The sequence below is a fragment of the Scyliorhinus canicula genome, chromosome 17 (assembly GCF_902713615.1).
Source record: "Scyliorhinus canicula chromosome 17, sScyCan1.1, whole genome shotgun sequence".
Classification (NCBI taxonomy): domain Eukaryota; kingdom Metazoa; phylum Chordata; class Chondrichthyes; order Carcharhiniformes; family Scyliorhinidae; genus Scyliorhinus; species Scyliorhinus canicula.
The window spans coordinates 60,598,067-60,625,321 of record NC_052162.1 but is presented as its reverse complement, the minus strand read 5'-3'; the positions used below and the strand labels follow the sequence as shown (position 1 = coordinate 60,625,321).

Here is a 27,255-nt window from a genome sequence, read left to right as displayed (position 1 = left end):
ACGCTCACGTGACGCCGCCCGACGCTGTAAAAGGGCGCGGGCGAGCACAGAAACTAGGCCAGGATGTCGGAGCTCAGGAGAGCAGCCCCGCGATTCGTTGAGGCTGACGTGGAGACGCTGCTCGAATCAATCGAGCAGAGGAGGGGCATCATCTGCCCGCGTAGAGGGCATCGCCACCCTGCCAGCGCGGTGCGCCAGGCCTGGCGTGAGGTGGCTGCTGCCGTTAGTGCTGTGGGGCAGACCCCTCGCTCTGCAGACAAATGTCGGAAGAAGATGCACGACCTCACCAGGGCTGCCAGGGTAAGTGCCAAGAGGGTGCCCCCGGGTGACAACCATCCCTCCCCCCTTAACTTAATCAACCCCCGCCCGGCACGGGGGGTGGAGGGGGATTGGGGCAGAGTGAGTTGAGGGTGGTTCACAAAGTAGTCACAGACCCAGCGCTCTGGCCCCTGTGGAGAGATGCAATCGTCTTATTACAACTTGACCCCCAAACTGTGCCAGTATCTGAACGGCCTGCTGATACCTGCCGTATTGTAATGATCTACCTATGCCCCCTCCCCCAACAGGACAAGACCGCTCACAACACCCGTGAGCAGAACAAGACTGGAGGGGGTTCGCCCATCCTGCATCCCCTCACTACGTTTGAGCAGAGGGCACTGGACCTTGTTGGGGGATCTGCCACCCGGGAGATCGAGCAATGCGAGGTTGGTGGAGCTGCAACAAGTGAGACAACCCTGCATGACAAACAACCCCCCCTCCCCATCCTCTGTCCCTTCACACTGCCCACTGGAACACCTACCCCATCCTCTGTCCCTTCACACCCTGCCCACTTGGACACCTACCCCATCCTCTGTCCCTTCACACACCCTGCCCACTTGGACACCTCCCCCATCCTCTGTCCCTTCACACACCCTGCCCACTGGGACACCTCCCCCATCCTCTGTCCCTTCACACACCCTGCCCACTGGGACACCTCCCCCATCATCTGTCCCTTCACACACCCTGCCCACTGGAACACCTCCCCCATCCTCTGTCCCTTCACACCCTGCCCACTGGAACACCTCCCCCATCCTCTGTCCCTTCACACACTGCCCACTGGGACCGTCCAGAGCCCGGCCGAGCGAATCTAAATAACCCGTTTCATTCTCTTCCCCAGGACGTGATGCCGAACGACCAGGGCCGTCTGCCTCCAGGCAGACACAGACATCTGCCCCCACCTCACCCAGGGCCGCACAAGAGAGGGTGCCCGATCAGCGGGGAGTCCCATCCTCCCCAACCAAATCTGTGGAGCAGGACGCCCAGAGGGCGGCGACAGAGCAAGAGAGAGAAATGGCCCGCGAACGCCCTGCGGCCTCTCAGCGGGCCGATGACATAGAGGAGGCGTCCACCCAAGACGACCTCGAGCTTGCGGCACAGCTATCTCCCACACCATCCACCATCCCAGAGACACTCACCCCGGTTGGCCTATTTAGTGATGAGGCTCCTGGGTCACAGTCTGGGTCGCACATCACAGCTGAGCAGGTACAGCAGGTGGAGGTCGGAGCAGCCGAGGGCCCGGACTGGCGCAGGCCAGGCCAGGCCCAGCATGCAGCTGACTCCCAGACGTTTTCCGAGTTCCTGGTTTCTCAACCCACCCCCACAGCCGATGCATCAAGAAACCCAGGGAAACAATGACGGGATGAGGGCTGTCTTCCCGATTCTGCAGACGCTGTTAGAGGAGTCGAACCGCGTCCACGAGCAGGGAGTGGTGCCGCTCATGGCAGCAACCCAGGCCGACACCACACGGGTGGCATCCGCGGTGGAGGCAATGGGTCAGGTTATGCAAGGCGTTGGGCTTAATGTGCACGCGTCATCCTCGGCCCTGGACAGGGTTGCCCTCTCACAGGCAGCAATGCGCCAGAGCCAACACGACATTGCCGGCGCGCTGCGGGCCTTGGCCGAGTCTCAGCAGGTCATGGCCCAGTCGCAGCACGCCATGGCACAGTCACAGCAGTCGATGGCACAGTCCCAGAAGTCGATGGCACAGTCCCAGCAGTCAGTCGCGGAGAGCATGAACCGCCTGACACATGTGCTGGATGGTGTCGTGCACTCACAGGTTGAGATCGCACAGTCCCTGGCGGGAATGTCTAACTCCCTGGACTTTGTCTCTGCAAACCTTCGGATCCTGGTGGATACCGTTGCAGGCCTCCAGGACTGGCAGCGCCAGGTGTCGGTGGCATGACGGGGCACCTCCCCGCTCGCACCTCTGTCCCAAAGTGAGGCCCGGGGGCCGCCGGGCTCCCCGATGGAGGAGGAGGTTTCGTGGCCCGTCCCATTAACTCCATCGCGGGACGTCCCAGAATTCTCGGCCTCCCCCCGTCCCATCCCTGGTGCATCGGGTGGGCAGCAGGCAGAGCAGGGTGGCACAACGTCACCCGAGACGCCCGCAGAGCAGCCTGGCCCATCAAGGCCGGGTCGCCCCAGGAAACGCTTGCCGAAGGAGAAACAAGTTGAAGGGGGCGATTCGCAGCAGTCCTCCTCCACTCCTGCTGTATCATCTGGGGAATCACTTAGACGTAGTGGTAGGGCCCGTAAGGCAACAAAGAGAGACACTGAGTAAGTTGGCACGGGTGAAGGGCACAGTTTAGTTGCAGGGGCTAGGGCACCTGTAAATTTTTGTTCACATTAAACGCACTGTTCCACCTTACTTGTAATACCGTGTGATTGTTCCACAGCCACAGGAATCGTGATGGTGACCGAGTGTCGCTGGGGTTGACGAGCGATGAAACTTTGGTGCCGGGTGTGCAGTCCCTTCCCCCCCACCCCCTCCCACAGCTAGCCCACGCGGGCACGTGATGGAGTGTCCGTGACGATCTCAGTGGCCACTAAGGTGGATGGTTCAGCTATTGCCATGGGTCAGACTCTCTCTAAGGATTCTGAGCTCACAGCTCTTCGCAGAGTGGCCTGTCATCATTCCACATGGCACTGATCACACCCGCTGACACAGCCATCAATGTTGTGCCATACCGTCTGGACCCAGTGGTAAGGGTGATGTCGAAGTGGAGCAGGGTACACTGAGAGGGGGTGGGGGGGTTTGTGGTGGTGGAAGTTGTGTGTTGACCCTCTGCACGACTAGCGATGCAGGTGGTGGTTTGGTGTTCAACGGGGACGTCGCATACGACGCGTGAACCGTGCTGCCACCAAGGCATCGCGTCCTCGCCGGGTCCGTCGTGCCGCCTCCTGGACATCACCAGCACCAGGGTCGTGTCTGCGTGCTGCGCCCGCCACTCCGCCAGCCTCCTCCTCCTCCTCCCTCTCCTCCTCCTCCTCCTCCTCCTCCTCTGTGCTGGCACCACTGCCACTGGCTTCTCCCTCTGCCTCCTGCAGCAGGTCATCTCCCCTCTGCATCGCGATGTTGTGCAGCGCACAGCAGACCACAACAATGCGAGCGACCCTGTCGGGTTGGTACTGCAGGGCCCCTCCGGAGTGGTCCAGGCACCTGAATCTCCTCTTCAAGAGGCCACGGCAGCGCTCCACCACACCCCTGGTTGCTGCATGGGCCTCGTTGTATCGGGTTTCCGCATTGGTCTGAGGCCTCCGTATAGGCGTCATCAGCCAAGACCTCAGCGGATAACCCCTGTCGCCTAGCAACCAGCCCCTCAGCCAGGCGGGACGTCCCTCAAACATCGCAGGGATGAACGACTGCGCCAGTATGTAGGAGTCATGCACACTCCCTGGGAACCTTGCACAAACGTTCATGATCCTCATGTGGAGGTCACATACCACCTGGATATTCATGGAGTATGTCCCCCTCCTGTTTGTGAACACGTCCCTGTCCCCTGCAGGCAGGCGCATGGGGACGTGAACACAATTGATTGCCCCCTGCACCATCGGTATCCCGGCCACGCTGGCAAATCCACGAGCTCGTGAGTCTTGAGTTGCTCGGTCCTCAGGAAAGGTGATGTAGCGATCGGCGATGGCATAGAGGGCGTCGGTCACATCCCGGATACACCTGTGCACCGATGACTGGGAGATCCCGGAGAAGTCCCCGCTCGGAGACTGGAAGGAGCCGGTCGCATAGAAGTTAAGAGCGACCGTCACCTTGATGGCAACCGGGATCGCGTGTCCTCCCCCCGTTCCACGTGGGGCGAGGTGCGCCACGAGGTGACAGATAGGGGCCTCACGGTAGCATGGTGGTTAGCATCAATGCTTCACAGCTCCAGGGTCCCAGGTTCGATTCCCGGCTGGGTCACTGTCTGTGTGGAGTCTGCACGTCCTCCCCGTGTGTGCGTGGGTTTCCTCCGGGTGCTCCGGTTTCCTCCCACAGTCCAAAGATGTGCGGGTTAGGTGGATTGGCCATGCTAAATTGCCCGTAGTGTAAGGTTAATGGGGGGGATTGTTGGGTTGCGGGTATACGGGTTACGTGGGTTTAAGTAGGGTGATTATTGCTCGGCACAACATCGAGGGCCGAAGGGCCTGTTCTGTGCTGTACTGTTCTATATTCTATATTCTATATATGTATCACCGTCCGCCTACTCAGCCAGAGTCTCCTCCTGCAGGTGATGTCCGTCATTGTTAGGAAAGAGATCCGGACACAGTACACCCTCGGCCTTGGTCGTCGCCTCTGGCGCCGTGGCTGCACCCTCACTCTCTCCTCCTCCCCCTCCTCCTCCTCCTCCCCCCCCCCATGCTGCTCGACGACTGGCAACTCCTCGGCCCTTCCCTCTGCTGCTGCAGCTGGCCCTGCATCCACTGCGGGTTGTGGCTGTGGATGCTGCTGCATCTCCAAATGCAGTGCAGCGGCCCCAACCACTGCGCAGAACATAGCCGTTCTGTTCACAGACATTGTGCTAACCTACAGAAGGGTGGTGGGGGGCAGAGAAACGGGACATTTTAGACGAACAATAGTCGACACATCGGCAGCCGCCTGCCACGGGATACCTGTGTGTCCCGGTGGCCTGGTCGTGCTGCTGACACGCGGGCAGCCTAACTCCAGGTCACTTTCTGCATCCAACGGGCAGTTAACTACGTCCTCTTCACCGGTGCGTCAGTGGCCTGTGGCCGTAAGCCACAGGGGAACCAGCGGCCGTGTCCTCGTGACCGGCACGCCATGGCATGGTGGCAGACATTTTGTAACGGGGTTGGACGGGTCACTCGCTCACTCTCCCCCACTCCCCCCCTCAGTCTCCTCCACTCCCCCCCTCAGTCTCCCCCACTCCCCCCTCAGTCTCCCCCACTCCCCCCTCAGTCTCCCCCACTCCCCCCTCCGTCTCCCCCACTCCCCCCCTCCGTCTCCCCCATTCCCCCCTCAGTCTCCCCCACTCCAGCCTCTGTCTCCCCCACTCCCCCCTCCGTCTCCCCCACTCCCCCCCTCCGTCTCCCCCACTCACCTCTCAGTCTCCCCCACTCCCCCCCTCAGTCTCCCCCCTCCGTCTCCCACACTCCCCCCCGCTCTGGACCCCCCTCCCGTTCTCGGGGATGCCTTCCCCGTTGTGGCCAGACTCCAGCAGTGCGCTGAGCGGTGCGCTCACCTAATCGAAGCTCTCGTCAGCCAGCACGACTGGTTGACGAACTTGAAAAGCAGGTGTGTTGGCCGGCGTGAAAACAGTGCATGGTGACGTCGGGACTTCGGCCCATCCGGGCCGGAGAATAGCGGGGGACCAATAAGTAGCGATTCTGGTCGCGTCGGGGGCGCGTTCGAGGCCTTTGCCGGGAATCCCGACGTGTAGTTTGTGCGGGGTTCAGAGAATAGCGGGAGGGCGTCGGACCTGCGTCGCTGTGAAAATTTGTGCGGCCCGCTATTCTCCAAACCGGCGTGAGTGCGGAGAATCGCGCCCATAGTCTACCAGGTAAGGTGAATTAGAGTGTGGGAGAATAATTGGACCAATGCACAGTGCTAGGTTTCATCCCTATGTAAAGTCTTACATTGTGCACTTTTCTCCATCATACTTTGATTGCATATTATTATTTATAGTAACATCACAAAATATAAAGCAACGTGGGAAGAAAGAGATGTAGAGTTGGTCGGAGAGAATAAGAACAGTGGGATAAGTTTGCATAAGTAGTTTCTGTTACCAATGTGGATGTAGCAAAACATTATAAAGCGAAAGAAGTTGACACTTGTGACAAAACAGGATAACTGCAAGTTAGGATTTGTGTAGTGGAATTTTGTGGGTAGATATTTAATTTTAGTGTATTATTATAGATAGAGAGGAAATTATATCAGTGTTGTCCTTAATGTATTGAGGCCAACGTTTTATGATACACAATCCATCATTTGAAAAGTTTCCAGCTATCACTACCACCAGAAACAGACCGTTAAACAACAGTATTTACTCTTGTGTGGTACAATTCAAAATTGTTTCTCCAGATCCAAGCCAAATTTTGAAATAAGTTATTTAACTATCCACCTGGTGTTTTTGATGGTTCAGGTGAACATAGGAATTGTGCAATTTTCCCAAGGCCACTATTGTACTTTACTGAATTCTTTGTGACTTTACTATTAAGGAATATTTACTGTGCACAAATTATTGAAGGTGGTGGGGCTGGCTGAGAAAGCACTTAATACAGAATACTGTGTCCGGGGCTTTATAAATAGGGACACAGAGCACCAATAGGAAGTTATGATAAACCTGTATTAAACAGGTGGAAGGAAACCCGGAGGAAACCCACGCAGACACAGGGAGAACGTGCAGACTCCGCACAGACAGTGACCCAAGCTGGGAATCGAACCTGAAATCCTGGAGCTGTGAAGCAACAGTGATAACCACTTTGCTACTGTGCATATCTGTATATCTGCAAAATATCCAATGTAAAATCATTATTTTGTCATTTTCTGTACTGAACGAAAATGAGTTTAGAATAAATTATGTTCTCCAAGGTCAGTGCAGTCTCTATCTGTTTTTGTAGCTTGAATAAAACAAATATAATTAAAACATGTGTCATTTTGGGCCACATTTGCCAGCTAATTTGCAATATTTGCTTTTGTGTTAAGAGATAACATGAGAGTAGTTGTAAATAATAGTGTAGACACAACACTGCTGACATCTGGTGGCAGAAAATTGTGCATAACCATTTAAGCTATACACAAAGCTTTTCAGAAATCAGATTATTGCCACTTAACTCTATTGGTGCCATGATTTCTTAGGTATCAAGAGCTACTAGATTGCAATCAAGGTCCACATTTCCTATTCAGCTGTGGCATGCGATGGTTGGCAGTTCGCCTTGATCTCATAAGCATCATACTCATCACTGTAGTGTCAGCAATGATGGTTTTCATGCATGGAAGAATTTCACCAGCTTATGCAGGCCTTGCCATCTCCCACGCAGTCCAGGTAACTTCAAATTTAAAAATCCAGTTACATATCATGATTGATATTTACTTATAAATGAGTAACAAAATGGAAGCTGGTCAGCAGAGTTAGAAGATAGCCCCTATGATTATGTTCAAACATTTAACTCATTCCCTGAAAGCTGTAATTTTATAAAACCGTTACTGATTATGCTTAATTTATAATGAACATGTAAAATTTCAACCAGGGTATTTGAAAAGATACTACTCTTGTCCTTTGTGCTCTGAGTTGTCGAGGAGGAAAAATTAGCCAGGGCTCCTACTTTTGATTTCCTTACATTGGCCCATCATGGAAAATGGGTGTCTAACTGCTGAGGCCAGGACCAGGTTCACCTTTCCTTTCATTTGCGAGTGCTCAACATTCACTAAGCTCACTTACAAATATTGACAATTTGGGTGAGACACTGAAGAATGTTTCCCTGAAAAGGACTCGAGCTTAAGACACTACCTTCAGGATAGGAAAGAAAAAAGGATTAATATCCATTTCTGACATTATTAGTGAATAGTATAGTATCCCATGATGCAGAATAAGGCTTCTAGGTTTACATGGTGAGAATCTGTAGAGTGTTCAGGAAAGGCCAAGGTAAGTTGGGAAAAACAAATGTGGACTCCTTGTGAGCCAGCAGGGACAGTGATACTCCTTCTGGCCCCACAGAGATGCATTCAGCTCTCAAGCCTTTGACATCCTCATAGCAGCCCCATCTAATTTTCCCCTCTTTTTTTTCATATAACTTGCCGGGGTTTGCATGGTGATTAACCTCCTCCCAGGGGAGAAGTCGAGTTTGGGGATTACAACACTGGCTACGATAGGTCACACATGATGCCAATGGAAACAAGGGCACTGCAAATAGCCATCTTGGAGGGCCCCCAAGCAACGGGGACCCCCGGACTGCAGGGCACATCCACATGGCATAGACAATGGTGGCAGCCATCTTGGTTGGCCCCTGGGCAAAAGGAAACCCTGGAGTGCAGGGGCTAAACCAGATGGTGTGTGTGGCGCTAACAATTGCACACAAAAGACTCGATAAGGTACAAGAGAAACTTTATTACAGTGAGATGCTATTCCTCTGGCTGCAGCTGTAGAATGGTATCTCAGTGAAGCTCATGCATATTTATACTGCTCCCTGGGGGCGGAGCTAGCCGGCAGGGGCTTACCAGCAAACCTGTAATACAGGTACTGTCATACATCCCCTAATGCACGCACACTCATATATACAGTGGTAGAGATCACCACAGTGGGTAGGGTGACACCAGCCATCTTGGATGGCCCCCAGTCAAAGGGAAATCCCGGAGCGCAGGGGTGCAACCACAACGTAAGTATGGATTACCCAGCAGGAGGGGAGAGGGATAGAAATGTCTCATCAGAATAATCGCCTGGAATGTCTTAACAGCCAATCTGAAAAGTCGGAGCCAACATGGTCTTCCTCGAGGAGAAGGACCGACTGTGGGTAAGAAAGAGCTGGGTGGGACAGTCCTACCATTCCTGATATGGGATGAGGGCAAGGGGGTGACCATGCTTCTCAATAAGAGGACAGCAATTACAGCGACGAGGACAGTTACGGACTAATGGTCATCATGTTTAGCAGTGTCGTGGAAGGGGCACCAGTGGTCCTTGCAAACATATATCCTTCCAACTGGAGTGACACAAAATTAATCAAAATTAGGGCAACACGGTAGCACAAATGGATAGCACTGTGGCTTCACAGCGCCAGGGTCCCAGGTTCGATTCCCCGCTGGGTCACTGTCTGTGCAGAGTCTGCACATTCTCCCCATGTCTGCGTGGGTTTCCTCCGGGTGCTCCGGTTTCCTCCCACAGCCCAAAGACGTGCAGGGTAGATGGATTGACCATGATAAATTGTCCTTAGTCAAAAAGGTTAGGAGGGGTTATTGGGTTATGGGGATAGGGTGGAGGTGAGGGCTTAAGTAGGTTGACCCAGACTCGATGGGCCGAATGGCCTCCTGCACTGTATGCTCTGTTCTATGTTCATGAAGGAAACCACGACAGAAATCCCCGACATGGACTCATCATGGGAGGGGACTTTAACTGTGTACAGGACCCACGGACAGACAGATCCAACCCCAAGTCGGGGAAAGAGTAAACATGGCGAAGGAATTAAACACTCATGGAAGAGATGGGGCAGTGGACCCATGGCAATTTACACACCCAGGGGAGAAGGGGTTCTTCTTCTTTCAGGCCAACTTCTTCACAGTTGGGAAAGCGGTGTTTCGAGGGATAGTGGGAGTGGAATAATAATAAGAATAATCTTTATTGTCAAGATACATTAACACTGCAATGAAGTTACTGAGAAAAGCCCCTCGTCACTACATTCCGGCGCCTGTTCGGATACACAGAGGGAGTATTCAGAATATCCAATTCACCTAACAACACATCTTTCGGGACGTGAGAGGAAACTGGAGCACCCGGAGGAAGCCCACACAGACACAAGGAGAAAGTGCAGACTCAACACAGACTGTGACTCAAGCCGGGAATCGAATCTGGGATCATGGAGCTGTGAAGCAACAGTGCTACCCACTCGACCGCAATTGTAATCTCCGACCACACTCCACAGTACGTGGATATGAGGTTGGAGACGAGCCGGGCCCGGTGTCCCTGTGGAGGCTGGACATAGCCCTCCACCCTGAAAAGGTGTTCTGTGAAAGGATGACACCAGCCATTGACAGGTACATAAATTACAACGAAAACAGGGAGGTCGCACCCTCCACTTTCTGGGATGAACTGAAGGCAGTGATCAGGGCGGTGATATTAGCTTACAGAGCTCATAGAGACATGGGAGAGAAGGCGGCCAGGCAACAGCTGATCGACTCCATACTGGGAGTTGATCAGAGGTACTCTACGGCCCGGGCCATGGAGCTGTGAGCAGAGAGGAAACATTGCAAATGGAATTCGAACTGCTCTCCACTGCACCAGCTCTGTCGGACACGGGAAACCTTTTCTGAAAATGGGAGTGTGCAGATGATAAAGATGAACATCCAACCAAGGTTCCTCTCCAAATCTCAGCCTTCGTGTGGGCGGGAAACAACCCAGGATCTGTAAAACAGCCCTGCATAGAGGGCATCGCTCTTCCAAACCTCCTGGGCGCGATTCTCCCAGCCCTGCGGCAGGCCGGAGAATCGGCACAACCACACCACGCTGCCCTGACGCTGGTGCGTGATTCTCCGAGGTGCGGAGAATCGGCGCCATTTGCACTGGCGGGTTTGGCGCGGCGCCGGTCGCGGGCCGCTGTACGAGGCCGGGCCGCCGAATCTCCAGCCAGGATGGGCAGAGCGGCCTTACGGAAAAGCAGAGTCCCACCGGTGCTGTCCACACCCGGCGCGAAGGGTCGGGGGCGGCCTGTGGCGGGGGATGGGGGGAGAGGGGCTCCGACCCGGGGGTGGGGGGAACCTCCGATGGGGTCTGGCCCACGATCGGGGCCCACCAATCGGCGGGCAGGCCTCTTTCCCCCCCCGGCCTACTTTGTTGCAAGTCCGGCCCCACGCCATGTTGCGCCGGGGCCGGCGTGTTCTGTAAGGCCACCGCACATGCGCGGGTTGGCGCGTCACCACTGCACATGTGCGGATTAGCGCCGCCCCCAGTGTGCGCCAGGAAGTGAGGTTGGAGCAGCGTGAATCGCTTCAGTGCCGTGCTGGCCCCCTGTGGGGGCGCAAATCACTAGTGCCCGCGCCTGTTTCGCGCCATCATGAAACGTAACGGCGTTCACGATGGCGCGGACACTCTGTCCTGGGATCGGGGAAATCACGCCCCCTGTTCTACTACTGGGCAGCAAATGCAGAAAAGGTGCAGGGGTGGCTGGGGGAGCCAGGGCCGGAATGAGTTCAGATGGAAGCAGCTTCGTGTGTTGGGACATCTCGGCATACACTGGTCACCGCTCCACTCCAGTTCTCCCCAGCCAAGTACTCGGTGAGCCCGGTCGTGGTAGCTTCATGAGAGCCTGGAACCAGCTTAGGCACCATTTCAAGCTAAAAGACTCGTATCTGCGAAAAACACAGATTCATCCTGGCCAGAATGGACACCACTTCCTGGCGCACACTGGGGGCGGCGCCAATCCGCACATGTGCGGTGGCCTTACAGAACACGCCGACCCCGGCGCAACATGGCGCGGGGCCGGACGTGCAACAAAGTAGGCCGGGGGGGGGGGGAAAGAGGCCTGCCCGCCGATTTGCGGGCCCCGATCGTGGGCCAGACCCCATCGGAGGTTCCCCCCACCCCCGGGTCGGAGAAGGGAAGAAGGAGTGTTGAGTGTCAGAGACTTGTACGTAGACGTCAGAGTGGCAACCGTGGGGTAACTAACAGAGCAGCACCAGCTCCCAAAAGGGAACGAGTTCCGATACCTTCAGATACAGGACTTCCTCCACAAGGAGGCCCAATTGTTTTCCCAGTTACCCAGACACACCCTGCTGCACAACTGATATCAGAACAAGTTAAGGGAAGGAAAGTGTGTGAACATATATGGACGACTCCTAGAGAAAGTAAGGGCCCCACTGGATGAAACAAGAAGGAGGTGGGAGGAAGAATTAGGCCTCCAGCTAGGGGGAGGACTCTGAAGCAAGACCTTGAACAGAATGAACTCCACCATCTCATGCATGAGGCTGAGCCTGATGCAACTGAAGGTGGGTACACAAGGCACACCTGACCAGAACACACACGAGCAGGTTCTTCCCACGATAGAAGACAAATGTGAGGAATGTCAGGGGGGTCCGGTCAACTACACACATATGTCCTGGTCCTGTCCAAGACTGGACTGGATACTGGACCATTTTCTTCAAGGCCATGTACGAGGTCGTGGGGGTTATGGTGGAGCCATGCCCGTTAGTGGTGGTCTTCCAAGGTGTCAGAACAATCAGAACCCTCAAGGGGAGGGGGGCAGGCATCCTGGCCTTCACCTTCCGTTTAACCCATCAGCAACTCCTGGATGGAGATCTGCAGCGCCGCCCAAAACCTCGGACTGGCTGGCTGCCCTGGCGGAATTCCTAATGCTAGAAAAGATCAAATTTGCCATCAGGGGGTCGGAGGAAGGGTTGTAGTCCAGGTGGAAGCAGATCCAATCACTGTTTGTCGATGTACCATTTGTCAATGTACTCAGACGATTATTCTTTTTTGTCTACTATACGTCCTGTGTACGTTCCCTTGGCTGCAGAAAAATACTTTTCACTGTACTTCGGTACATGTATCAATAAATCAAATCACTGCCATCTTCAAAGACCTGTTCGTGACCAGCTGCTGGGGAAGTGGGGAGGAACTAGAGAAGGGACCATTACGTTGTTTGGCAACTTGTTGAATAAAAATATATTTTAATAAAAAATCTCCAAGCCTCAGATTTGAGGCCACCACATTAATTGTCGCTGCAGTTTCCATAACCCCAATTTCCGTCCCCAAGTTCACCTTGACCCCAGTACCTTTATATGATCTTCCACTCAAAATCAATCTTTGCCGTGAACATAAATCCAATATGCCAAAAAACATAAACAGCTTACCTTGTTTAGAGTTCCCCATCTACTACAATCTGCAGGCTTTTAAAATAAAAGCTTCGGGCTATCTATTAATACTGAGTTAACATCAGTTTTCCTTATCAATTTAATGTCCTGATTCACGGGTCTCCACCTTTCACCTTCCTCAATTCAAAAAGGAGATGTTGTCCTCAGGCACAACTGAAATTAGGCGTTTATCACTTGTGGTGCTGAGGTCACAGATCTCCTCTGCCTTAAGCATGTCACAGCATAATGTTTTGTAGCAAGACACTTCTGTACTGACTAAAGTGCTTTTACATTCTTTTTTAGATCATAATTTTTACTTCAGCGAACTGCTTCCTATATCTCTGAATTATTTTTGTGCCTTTTAGTTAACAAAATATATATTTATGTCCTGAATATTTTCTTCCATAAGAATATCCTTTCTTTCCTTCTCATTTTTATCTATCAGCTGACAGGACTTTTTCAATTTACGGTCCGCTTAGCATCAGAATCAGAGGCCAGATTCACATCTGTAGAAAGGATCAGGCATTACATAATGGTGAGTTTTGTGACTCTGATCACACCTCAGATCATATTTACACTTTTTCAGTAATTTACAGCTTAAATCTTACTTGTAAAACTTATTTGAAATGGAAATACTGGTTTTAGATGACTACTAGTGTAAATATTTGAATACTTACATGTTCCACGGTGTTAAGTTTCAGAATCAAATATTCTTTATATGTCCTTTAGGGAAGGAAATCTGCCGTCCTTACCTGGTCTGGCCTACATGTGACTCCAGATCCACAACAATATGGTTGGCTCTTAAATGCCCTCAGGGATTGGCAATAAATGCTGGCCCAGCCAGCGACGTCATATCCTGTGAACAAATGTTTTTTTAAAAACTCATCAAATACAGGCTGCTGTAGCTCAGTTCCATATCTGTACTATCAGAACCATGTGGGTCTAAGATGTGGGACAGTGTGCAGGAAAGCCTGGATCAAAGAGCTTTATTAAAATCTTAATCCTGTCATAATGAGGCAATCATTCATTCTTCGTTACTTGATCATGGACACCGTAGGACGTTGCCATCATGCTTTTGTATTTGCAGTTATTGCAGCTGTTTGCCTCTGGTTACTTTTCTTTTAGATTTTCATACTTACTATCTTGAACTATCTTATTGGTCTCCCAAAAAGTGTTTGTTCAGCTGGGACCCATTTCATCACCTTTGAAAACACAGAACAGACTAACCCAATGGAACATGTGGCTGAGATTTATAAAAGTAGTTTTGTTTGATGAAACCAATCATACAATCATAGAAGTTACAGTGCAGAAGGAAGCCATTCAGCCCATTGGGTCTGCACCGGCCCTTGGAAAGAACACCCTATTAAGCCCATACCTTCACCCTATCCCAGCAACCCCACCCAACCTTTTTGGACACTAAGGGCAATTTAGCATGGCCAATCCACTTAACCTGCACATCTTTGGACTGTGGGAGGAAACCGGAGCACCCGGAGCAAACCCATGCAGACGCGGAGATTACGTGCAAACTCCACACTGACAGTGACCTAAGCCAGGAATTGAACCTGAGACCCTGGAGCTGTGAAGCAACAGTGCTAATCACTGCTAGAATTTAGTGATCAAATAAAACAAATAGTGGATGAAAATCTAAGGTGAAGGCTGCCTTTTGGCATAAATGCTGATGTACCATCAATTCGACTCGACACATTTAGGATCCGAACTGTGGCTTTAATCAGCTAGTTGTTAGCCCGTTGGTCGACTACAGAGAATGGCCGACCGCCGCGAACTCTGGGTACTTATACCCCGGGCAGCACGGTGGCCTAGTGGTTAGCACAACCGCCTCACGGCGCTGAGGTCCCAGGTTCGATCCCGGCTCTGGGTCACTGTCCGTGTGGAGTTTGCACATTCTCCCTGTATCTGCGTGGGTTTCGCCCCCACAACCCAAAAATGTGCAGAGTAGGTTGATTGGCCATGCTAAATTGCCCCTTAATTGGAAAAAATAATTGGGTAATCTAAATTTATAAAAAAAAAACTTATACCCCGCCTCGGAGGAATTGGGGTTGGGGGGAGGTGTTGGTGTAGGGGAAGAAGGCCGTACGCCGGCGGGTGCCAGGTCCCGGAGCGAGACGTATCCTGCCGACCGTCGGGATACTCCACGTACGCATATTGCGGGTTGGCGTGAAGTAACTGGACTCGCTCAACCAACTGGTCGGACTTGTGCACCCGCACATGTTTCCGGAGCAAGATGGGCCCGGGGGTGGCCAGCCAGGTCGGGAGAGGGGATCCTGAGGACGACTTCCTGGGGAAAACAGGAAGACGTTCATGAGGTGTTTGATTAGTGGTAGTACAGAGGAGAGACCGGATTGAATGCAGGGCGTCGGGAATGACTTCTTGCCAACGGGGAATAGGGAGATCTCTAGACCGTAGGGCTAGCAGGATGGTCTTCCAGATGGTGCCATTCTCCCACTCGACCTGACCGTTACCCCGGGGGTTATAACTGGTCGTCCTGCTAGAGGCTATGCCCCTGCTGAGCAGGAACTGACGCAGTTCGTCACTCATAAAAGAGGACCCCCGGTCACTGTGGATGTACGCGGGGTAACCGAACAGGGAGAAGATGGATAGGAGGGCCTTTATGACGGTTGTTGTGGTCATGTCGGGACAGGGAATGGCGAAAGGGAATCGAGAGTATTCGTTGATAACACTCAAGAAATAAGGTTGTTGGCGGGGAGGGGACCCTTGAAGTCTATACTGAGACGTTCAAAGGGGCGGGATGCCTTGATCAGATGCGCTCGTTCGGGGCGGTAAAAGTGCGGTTTGCACTCGGCACAGACGTGGCAGTCCCTGGTGACGGTCCTGACTTTCTCGACGGAGTAGGGCAGGTTGCGGGTCTTAATAAAATGGTAGAAACAGGTGACCCCTGGATGGCAGAGGTCCGTGTGGAGGGAGCGGAGGCGGTCAATCTGTGCGCTGGCGCAGGTACCGTGAGAAAGGGCATCGGAAGGCTCGTTGAGCTTCCCAGAACGATACAAGATATCGTAGTTGTACATGGACAACTCGATCCGCCACCGCAAGATCTTGTCGTTCTTGATCTTGCCCCTCTGTGCATTGTCGAACATGAAAACTACTGACTGTTGGTCTGTGAGGAGGGTAAACCTCCTGCCGGCCAGATAGTGCCTCCAGTATCGCACAGCTTCGACTATGGCCTGTGCCTCCCTTTCCACCGAGGAATGGCGGATTTCAGAAGCGTGGAGGGTTCGTGAAAAGAAAGCCACGGGTCTGCCCGCTTGGTTCAGGGTGGCCGCCAGAGCTACGTCAGACGCGTCGCTCTCGACCTGGAATGGGAGGGACTCATCGATAGCGCGCATCGTGGCCTTTGCGATATCCGCTTTGATGCGGCGAAAGGCCTGGCGGGCCTCCATCGACAGGGGAATGGAGGTGGACTGGATGAGGGGGCGGGCTTTGTCGGCGTAGTTGGGGACCCACTGGGCGTAGTATGAGAAGAAGCCCCGGCAACGTTTGAGGGATTTGAGGGAGTTGGGGAGAGGGAGTTCCATCAGGGAGCGCATGCGTTCGGGATCGGGGCCTATCACTCCGTTACGCACTACGTAGCCAAGGATGGCTAGACAGTCAGTGCTAAACACGCAATTATCCTTATTGTAAGTTAAATTAAGGAGTTTTGCAGTTCGGAGGAATTTTTGGAGGTTTATGGCATGGTCCTGCTGGTCGTGGCCGCAGATGGTGACGTTATCGAGATACGGGAAGGTGGCCCGTAAATCGTGATTATCGACCATTCGGTCCATTTCCCGTTGAAAGACCGAGACTCCATTTGTGACACCGAATGGAACCCTGAGGAAGTGGTAGAGGCGCCCATCTGCCTCAAACGCGCTGTACTTTCGGTCACTCACGCGAATGGGGAGCTGGTGGTAGGCGGACGTAAGGTCCACCGTGGAGAAGACTTTGTACTTCGCGATTCTGTTAACCAGGTCGGAAATACGGGGGAGAGGATACGTGTCCAGCTGCGTAAACCTGTTGATGGTCTGACTGTAATCGATGACCATCCGGTTTTTCTCCCCAGTCCGAACTACCAGCACTGCTGGCCTCGATAACTCCTTCCTTAAGGAGCCTCTGGACCTCGGACCCGACGAAGGTCCGGTCCTGTGCACTGTATCTTCTGCTCCGAGTGGCGACAGGTTTACAATCTGGGGTGAGGTTAGCAAACAAGGGAGGTCCACTTTGAGGGACGCGAGGCTGCAGACAGTAAGAGTAGGAATAGGGCCGCTGAATTGAAAGGTCAGGCTCTGCAGGTTGCACCGGAAGTCCAGGCCCAAGAGTGCCGGAGGGCATAGACGGGGAAGAATGAGGAGTTTGAAATTTTTGAAAAGCCTCCCCTGGACTGTGAGGTCCGCTATGCAGCACCCGGTGATTTGGACGGAATGCAAACCTGAGGCCAATTCAATTTTATGTTTAACTGAGTGGATGGGGAGCGCGCAGCGTCTTACCTTGTCGGGGTGGACGGAACTTTCCGTGCTCCCGGAGTCCAGCAGGCACCTTGTTTTGTGTCCGTTGAGCTGCACCGCCGTTGTAGTCTTCGCGAGCGAGAGTGGTTGCGACTGGTCGAGCTTGATGGAAGCCAGTCGTGGTGAGAGTTCCAGATCCTCTTCAGTGGCAGAGTAGTCGCTTGCAGGCCCTTCCGAGTTGGCCCAAGATGGCGGCGCCCAGGACCCGCACGTGGAGTCGGGGTCCCAAGATGGCGGCGCCCAGGACCTGCATGTGGAGCCGGGGCCCCACGATGGCGGCGCCCATGGCCCGCACATCGTGTCTGGGGCCCAAGATGGCGGCGCCCGTGGGAGCCTTGTGGCGGCTGGGGGCAGTGTCAGTGGCGTCCGCGGGCAGTGTCAGTGGCGTCCGCGAGCCGGTCGGGGCAGCCGGGGGCGCGGGTCGGGAGGACCGTGGGGCAGTTGCGGAAGGCGGGCCGGAGAGGTTGGTGCGTGGCGTGGGGCCCGGGGGGGCGATCCGCGGTCGCTGCGCGGGACAGCAGTGACTGACTTGGTCTGGCAGACCACCGCGTAGTGGCCCTTCTTCCCGCAGCTCTTACACAGAGCGGAGCGGGCCGGGCAGCGCGGGCGGGGGGTGCTTTGAGAGGCCACAGAAATAGCAACGGGGCCCCGCTAGTTTATCGGAGCGACCCGCGGCGCAGGCTTGGGGGGGGGGTCGGGGTCCACGGAGGACAGGGGTGGCGCGTGCCATGAAGTCCAGGGGGTTGCTGCGCGGCCGGGGGCGTATGCGTGGGCGTTCAGGTCAGCAACCTCCAGGGAGGTTGCAAGAGTCCGTGCCTCAGCTAGGCTGAGGGTGTTCTTCTCTAGCAATCGTTGGCGGATAGAAGGGGACTGCATGCCAGCAACGTAAGCGTCTCTGATTAGAAGTTCCATGTGCTCCGTCGCCCAAACTTGGAGACATGTGCACGTTCTCCCTAGAGCTGTGAAGGCCTGGTAAAACTCGTCGAGGGACTCACCAGGGAACTGATGTCTGGTTGTCAGGAGATGCCGTGCGTATACTTCGTTGACCGGCCGGAGAAAGTGTCCTTTGAGAATCTCCATGGCCGCATCAAAATCGCCTTCGTCTTTGATCATTGCGTAGACCGATGTGCCCACGCATGAGTGGAGGATGTGGAGTTCCTGCTCCTTGGTGGGCTTGCCGGCTACAGTCGTCAGGTAGCTATTAAAACACGCCTGCCAGTGTTTAAAAATTGCAGGCGCATTTGCAGCATGCGGGCTGGTGCGGAGGCAGTCAGGCTTGATGCGAAGCTCCATTCCCAAATTCTAGCTGATTAAATTGATGTACTATCAATTCGACTCAAGACACATTTAGGATCCGAACTGTGGCTTTAATCAGCTAGTTGTTAGCCCGGTGGTTGACTACAGAGAATGGCTGACCGCCGGGAACTCTGGGTACTTATACCCCGCCTCGGAGGCGGGTCCTACTTGCCTCTCGACCAATTGGAGAGCAGTCACATGACTAGTCCCAACCAATCGGCCGAGAGGCACATGACCAGCCAGAGCCAATGGGAAGCCAGTGCTCTGCACCAATGGCAGTGCTCATATCCATACCACCACAAATGCCAGGATATCCTACCACACACTCAAATGCTAGTGCTGTCAAACGTTTGTGGAATAAGGTTTGTCATTGTATGTCAATGGGGTCTCCTATGTCAATCATTGCAGCACATCTACATCCACAGACCACAAATTGAGGTGTGACTTGTAATCTGGGCTGTTAAGGAGTGGAGTGAAGGAGGTGCCCTGGGATGTCCCAGGAAAGCACTGTTGGACCTCTTTGTAACAGGTTCAAATATTAAGAGAAAGCTCAGATGTCTAAGCTACATTGTATACCTGGACAACCTGCTGGACACCACAAAAACTATTTGAGATTCTGGCAAACCTGGACTCAGCAGACATACTGCCGCTCAGGATTTGCCAAGTCCTTGTGAGTTCAGGGACATGGGACCAGTAGGTGACTCAAGGAGGCTTTACCATTTACGAAGTATGCTAAATTCCCCAAGCCTAGGCTAAATCCCAGGACATCAGATCCTATTCTTACATCTATACCTCTCTATCCTCTACTGGCCTAATTACAACCGTATGCTGGAAGGACCACTGATTTTCAGCCTTGATCGAATACTAGTCGTATCCTTTAATCATTCATTTCAATGTTGCTTGTCTCTTGGACTGTTTGTCTGTTAATAGTATATTACAGTTAGAAGTCATAGAAACCCTACAGTGCAGAAGGAGGCCATTCAGCCTATCGACCCTCCGAAGGAGCACCCCAACTAAGCCCCACACTATCCCCATAACCACAACTAACCTTTTTGGACATTGGCAATTTAACATGGCCAATCAACCTAACCTGCGCATCTTATGTGGGAGGACTGTGGGAGGAAACTGGAGGATCCGAAGGAAACCCGCGCAGTTATCAAATCATAACCACTGTTCCTATGTATTTTACCTCATGAACTAATATTAGGGTTTCCTTTCACACAGAATAATCTATGCTGCCCACTCAGAAGCCTGTAAGAAGTGATTTGTTAATTGACTAACTCAACATGGAATTACTTTCTACCGAAGTATGACACAATCTTGATAGAGAATTTATATTATATGATTGTGCAGCCCCTCCTTGCCTTAAACAAAAACAGAAAATTCTAGAAATACTTGGCAGGTCAGGCAGCATCTGTGGAGGTCAAATAGAGTTCTGTTTCTTGTTGATGACCATGTCTTGCCTTGTTTTCTGTTTTGTACCCATGCGCAGCTGACCAGAGGCACCTCCTCATTCATGATATCACGGGAAAGAAACTACGTTTTAATAAAGACAGTATTCAACTTAAGACAGTTATCCCACCATCTTTTGTGAACAAAGGTCTTTATCGTTTCACTGCCATATTACTGTTACAATTTAATATTATCTTTTATATTCTGTATCACATTCAGAATTTGGAATCAGAAGCACCATCACATATTCCAGAGACAGCACCTCCCCCCGATTGGCCTCAAGAAGGACAAATTGAGTTTGATGAAGTGGAAATGTGTTACCGTGATAACTTACCACTTGTGCTTAAGAAAGTTACATTTACCATCAAACCAAGGGAAAAGATTGGAATTGTAGGAAGAACAGGATCAGGTATATATGTTCTGTTTTCTAGTAGTTATGAATTACTTTGAAGAATATTGAAATTATGTGAAGAGGTTGCTAGGTACTTTCAAAAGCTGTTATTTATATGAAATAATATCAAGGTTGTATATCTGATTAAATTATCAAAAATTAAATATTTTAATGTGGCCAAGTCGATAATCTGTTTCAAACATGAAAGCAGAGGTTTTGAGTCCTGAAAAAATATTTTGATAATGGATGTTAGGCGCAGAGAGCCCATTCTTACCATTTTAAATTGGAATTTCACCCAATTATTAATCTCCAGAGTAGGAAGTCACACATAACTACGTGTTTTCGTTTCTATCTTTGCCAATGATACTCTATATATGTATTTCATATTCCTGTATAATTGCAATTTAAAATTTACCGCTCCACTGATAATGCACTGTGATGGATCAATCATGTTGCTTGTCTCATGACAACCCATTACATCATTTAATATGCAGTCCACACTTGTTAATTCAAACTTCGTGTTTAAAAACCTGAGTCATTTAATTATTTGAATGGAGCAATGTAAATAACATAACAATGTATACATTTAGTGTGCAAAGTTTAAATTTGTCCTTCTCACCAAGGTTGAACTTGTCTTTCCCTTTGAATTTATCAATTTTAAATTAAGAGGAGCTGCAAGCAACATCAGTCTGACAGTTAACCAAGGATCAGGATATTGAAGCTTTAATTACTGGGTTCAAATAAAGGACCATTTACTTCTTCAGATTTGCACAACATGCAGTTAATAATTCTGATTTCAGATTTAAGTGTTAAGTACAAGGTTAAATTGCAGATATTTTAAGTTCCTGCTATCACTGCTGTATGTAAGCATGTTTAGGGTGAAATATTCATGTACTGTCTTTCTCCACCATCATCATTCTTTGCTCTTACATTCCTGACACTTGTCATTAGGAATTGGTATAGAAGAGGGACAATTCTGTGGTATGTATGACACCACTGAGAATTTTATTGCTGTGATGCCAATTAAAAGTTTTAAGAAACTTTCTCATTAGTTTAAGAAGTACCTTTAACAACTGAAGCATTTGGGAAAATAGCTCTACCGCTTCGGAACACAACTCCCAACCAGGTCATCATGTTGGGGACCAGTCTGTTGTTGAAACAAGAATGAAAGTTTTGTATTTTTTTCTATTGCATTTCTATATGGAACACCATCCAATGGAAGAATAATTCCAACATGTGGGAAGAGAGGGGGAAATTGATGTCCTCAAACCTTCTGCTTCAACTATTACATCATTCCACGTTTAACCAGAGTGGATTATGTGACGGTTGAATTACTTTATGAATGGAAAGCAACTTGAGGGAAGAAGGTGAATACTTAGTACCAATTTAATTTGTGTATCATGTTTTATACACAGGGAAATCATCCTTGGGAGTGACGCTGTTCCGACTGGTAGAAATTTGCAATGGTTCTATTACGATAGATGGTGTGAAGATTTGTGACATTGGATTAGATGACCTGCGAAAGAAGCTATCCATTATTCCACAGGAACCTGTGCTCTTTGTTGGGACAGTCAGGTATGCATCGAATTTAACTAAGGACACTACAAATCTTGGCACAAGACACAAATGTAAATCATTCCATATGTAAGAAAAATCTTCACATGTCTGAAGTCTAGACCTTAGGAGTAGCATCACAACTATATTAACCATGAATACATATGGAGATTTTTATGTTCTGTGTTTATTTTCAGGTCAAACCTTGACCCCTACAATCAGTACACTGATGCTCAAATTTGGGCTGCATTAGGAAGAGCTCACATGAAAGAAAGTGTAAGTAATAGTTAAATATGAATGACCATTAATTTTGTTTGCATTACATGTATCTGTGCCATTGTATCACTTCTGATAGTGTAACTCATAAGCATGCGTTATTAGAAAACTGCTTTCTCACATCACAAACACAATACAACATATTCAACTACTACAACAAAAATAGGAAACAAATCTATTTTCTTTTTTTATATATATATATATCAGTGATTTGGCATCCACATCCTTCTATGTTTTCACCACTGACTGAGTGAAAAAAATCCTTCCTCATCTGAACCCTAAATGCTCAACCTGTATCCTAAGGCTGTAACCCCTTGGGCGGGATTCTCGCCGCCACCCCCCCCCCCTCCACCGCCGGGTCGGAGAATCGCTGGGGGGGGGGAAAGCGTGAATCCTGCCCCCCTCCAGCTGCTAAATTCTCCGGCGCCGGGGATTTGACGGGGGCGGGAATCGCGCCACGCCAGTCGGCGGCCGCTGGCAGCATCTCCCCCCCCCCCCCAGCGATTCTTCGGCCTGCGATGTGCCGAGTGGCCGCCCGTTTTCGGCAGGTCCCGCCGGCGTAAATTACAACAGGTACTTGCCGACGGGACCTGGCTCTGAGGGCAGCCTCCGGATCCTTGGGGGGGGGGGGGCGAGGGGGGGATCTGGCCCCGGGAAGTGTCCCCACGGTGGCCTGGCTGATCTACCGATCCGAGCCTACCGATCCGCGGGCGGGCCTGTGCCATGGGGGCACTCTATTCCTCCGCTCCGGCTGGTGTAATGTTCCGCGATGTCCAGCGCGGAGATGAACCCCCCCTGCGCATGCGCTGGGATGACGCCAGCACACACTGGCGCTCCCGCACATGCGAAAACTCGCGCTGGCCGGCAGAGGCCCTTCAGCGCCGGTTGGTGTGGCGCCAAGCCACTTCCGCGCCGGCCGGCGCAGCGCAAACCACTCCGGCGCAGGACTAGCCCCTGAAGGTGCAGATGATTCCGGAGGTGGCCCAACACTGGGGTGGTTCACGCCACTCCTTCGCGCCGAGCTGCCTGCCCCGCCAGTTCGTGGAGAATCCCGCCCCTTGTTCCAGGCCAACCCAACCAGGGGAACATCATCTCTGCATTCAGTCTGTCCAGTCATGTCAGAATTTTATACGCTTCAATTACACACCTTCTCATTCTTCTAAACTCAAGTGAATGCAGGCCCAGTCAACCCAGGGCCAGATTATCCGATCCCCTGACTACATGTTTCTCGGTTGCGTGTCGTTCATTGGCGGCAGGATTCTCTACTTCCACTGCTTGTCAGTGGGATTTCCCATTGAAGCAAACCCACGATGCCGGGAAACCCATGGACACCAGCAGAAACAGAGAATCCCAACGGCCAGAGAATTCTGGCCCCAATCTCTACTCATGACAATCCCATCATCCTCGGATCAGTGTGGTGAACCTTTACTTTACACTCACTTTACGGCAAGTATATCCTTTCTTAGGTCAGGAGACAGAAACTGCACACAATACTCCAAGCGTGGGGCGGCATTCTCCGAGCCTCTGCGCCGAAATTGCCGAGATTGCGTCCGACGCCACTCCTGCGATTCTCCGGTCCCTGGATAATCGCCGGCAATCGGGCACGGGTGGTCGACGCGGCACCGGTCGGGGGCAATTCTCCAAGTGCAGCTGGCCGAGTTCCCGCCGGCGTGGTTCTCTCATGGTTCCACCCGGCGGACATTTGGCGTGGCAGCTTCGGACTCAGTCCGCGGCCTCCCTGGTGGGGGGCAAGAGGATCGTTCACCTGGGGGTGGGGGGGCCTCTAGGACGGCCAGGCTATTGAACTGGAGCCACTGATCCGTGGGCGGGTGCGATCTTGGGGGGGGCGGGGCCTATCTTCTTGGTGCGGGTCCACGATGTGGGTCGGCCATGTCGCGCGGGCGGCATGCATGGTCTCCCGGCCGGAAGTGCAGAGCCCTGTATCGGCAGCTGGAACTGCGAGGAGCACTCCAGGGCCCTGCTAGCCCCCTGCAAATCGCAGAATCACCCTGGACTTACTCCGTAGTCTCACCAAGACCCTGTACAGCTGCTGTCCTTTCTCCTGTGCTCAAATCATCTTGCAATGAAGGCCAACATACCATTTGCCAAACATCAAGTCCCAATCCCCAGACTGTGGGATTCCCTCTGGGAAGTCACTTTCACTTTTATTAACCTGTTCCTTCAGTCAGAATCCGTCTCAGGCCTGTCTAATTCTTATTTGTTTCCAACTCCACAATAATGTCCCCTAGCTTTAGTGAGAAAAAACAGATTTTAAAGAGGGTTCTTTAAACACCTGGCCCTGCCTGCATCTGTTGCTGGACTGAACTTCCTTGCAGTTCAACCTGACTGTCGAGAGAGAAACATCTTTACTTTGAACCTTTAGACAGAGTCCATCACGCAAGAGAGAGATCAGGGCCGTGGCCCTCCAAAGGACCTCCTGCAGAGATTTCCTGGGGCTAAAATAATTGCCAAGAATCCATAATAATCTTTTGTGCTGATTGTAACTCCAAGCAGTGGTGATTTACCCTGCTTCCCCCACATTTGCAATTTAATAACATTTTGCCAGGCCGACTTGGGACCGCACTTGATCAAAAGCCGCCTTGATGTTAAGGCGCCTTACCTCTTGAATTCCACTTTTTCCATATTTGACCACTGATGTGTTGGGTGCCCTGGATCCGTGGAGACTGCATTTCCCTCAGCAGTAACACATACAGGCTACCAACACTTGAAATAGTACAACATTATTTTATTAAGCTAGAAAGTGTGCTCTAACTGGTGATTGGCTGCGGTGTTGTGTGTGTTGATTGGTCTTGCTGTGTGTCCATCAGTGTGTGTGTCTGCACCATGATATACTGGTGTATATTATGACAACCACGGCTGTAGTGAGTTTGGAGGACGAATGGTCCTGGCGGAATTCAAACAGCATCAGTGAGCAGATTATTCCTTAGTGTCACTTGACAGCACTGTCAATGACTCCTTCCATCACTTTGCTAATGAGTGAGAGTAGACAGGTGGGGTGGTATGGGCAGATTTGGTGTGTCCTGTTTTGTTGGTTATATCTGGGCACTTTCCACATTGTCAGGTGGATGCCTGCTTGTAGCTTTCCTGGAAAAGCTTGGCTAGATGTCCGGCTTGTTCCAGAGCACTATTACCGCTGCCAGTACTGCTACCAGGATTTTGTCGGAGCCCATAACTTTACTACACCCAGTGCCTTCAGCTGCTTCTTGATATCACATGAAGTGAATCAAATTGGCCAAAGAGGGAATCTGACCCCTCAGGAAGAGGCCCAAATGGATCATCCACTCAGCACCTCTAGCCAGAGATGGGTACAAATACTTCAGCCCATGGCAGAATGGGCATGTTTGTGGAGCCTCCTCTACCAGTTAATTGCTTCACTATCCACCATTCATGACTAATGTAAGACTGAAAAACATTGATCTGAGCCATTGGTTCTGGGATTGTTTATCTTTACCTGTCCCATTGTTTGGCACACATATTTGTCTTGTCTTCAAGCCATAGAGTTCTACAGCACAGGAAGGCCTTTAGCCCATTGTGTCTGCACCTATTATCAAGCACCTATCTAATCTAATCCCATTTTCCAGTACTTGGTCCATAGTTGTATGATGTGGCATTTCAAGTGCTCAACTAAATGCTTCTTAAATCTTGTGAGGGTTCCCACCTCTACCGTCCTTTCCGGCAGTGAGTTCCAGATTCCCACGACTCTCTCAGTTAATACGTTTTTCCTCAAATCCCCTCTAAATCCTTAAGTTTGTGCCCCTGGTTATTGACTCCTCTACTAAGGGGAAAGGTTTCTTCCTATCTACTCTATCTATAGCCCTCATAATTTTGTACACCTCAATCAGCAGCCCCCCCCCCCCCCCCCCCCCCCCCCCCCTCAGCCTTCTATATTGTAACCAACAATATAGTCTAACCAACGTCTCTTCATAGCTGAAACGCTCCAGCCTAAAAACATCCTGGTGAATCTTCTCAGCACGCTTTCTAGTGTGATCACATCCTTGTGTTGTAGCTTCATCAGTTTGGCATCTCATTTTTAGGTATGCTCATCCTATCATGCTCTCCTGCACTCTTCATTGATCCCCTGGCTTAATGGTAATGGCAGAGTGAGGCCATGAGGTTACAGATTGTGGTGAGATACAATTCTGCTGTTGCTGATGGACCACAGTGCCTCATGGATGCTCGACTTTGAACTGCCAGAGCTGTTTGGAATCTATCTGATATAGATTGGTAGTGGTGCTGCAAGGCCTGATGAACGATGTCCTCAATGTGATGAAAATGGAACTTCATCCACAAAGACTGTGCAGTGGTCTCTCCTTCCAAAACTGTCATTGTCAGATGCATCTGTGACATGTGGATCTGTGAGGACAAGGTTAATTGGTGAGGACAAGGTCAGGTAGGTTTTTTTCTCTTTTGCTGGTTCACAATCTACTGTAGGCCAGCTCAGGACTCGAGCTAACTCGACGCATGCATCGCGGCCGTGGCGATGTCGGCCTTGATACGGTTGAAGGCCTGATGAGCCTCGGCCGTCAGTAGGAAAGCGGTGGATTGAATGAGTGGGCGGGCCTTGTCCGCATAGTTTGGGACCCACTGGGCGTAATACGAAAAGAACCATTGGCATCGTTTGAGGGCCTTGAGCAGTGGGGGAGGGGGAGTTCCATGAGGGGGCGCATGCGATCGGGGCGGGCCCCAGAACTCGGTTCTGAACCACATAGCCGAGGATGGCTAATCGGTTCGTGCTGAACACACACTTCTCCCTGTTGTAAGTTAGGTTGAGGAGTGTGGCGGTGTGGAGAAATTTGGAAAAGTTAGCGTCGTGGTCCTGCTGGTCGTGGCCGCAGATGGTGACGTTGTCCAGGTACGGGAAAATGGCCCACAGTCCGTACCGGTCAACCATTCGGTCCATCTCCCATTGGAAGACCGAGACCCTGTTG

At 51.5% G+C, this 27,255-nt stretch overlaps 1 protein-coding gene across 3 annotated transcripts in view; it reads left to right on the top strand.

Moving 5' to 3' along the window:
* LOC119951991 (multidrug resistance-associated protein 5-like) overlaps window positions 1–27,255 on the top strand; it is a 269,580-nt gene that overhangs the window by 205,259 nt on the left and 37,066 nt on the right. For all 3 annotated transcript variants that reach the window (XM_038775439.1, XM_038775440.1, XM_038775441.1), the window contains 5 exons: window positions 7,127–7,313; window positions 13,269–13,358; window positions 20,305–20,494; window positions 21,892–22,051; window positions 22,228–22,306. In XM_038775439.1, the coding sequence (XP_038631367.1) occupies window positions 7,127–7,313; window positions 13,269–13,358; window positions 20,305–20,494; window positions 21,892–22,051; window positions 22,228–22,306 (706 nt within the window). The remainder of the gene's footprint in view (window positions 1–7,126; window positions 7,314–13,268; window positions 13,359–20,304; window positions 20,495–21,891; window positions 22,052–22,227; window positions 22,307–27,255) is intronic.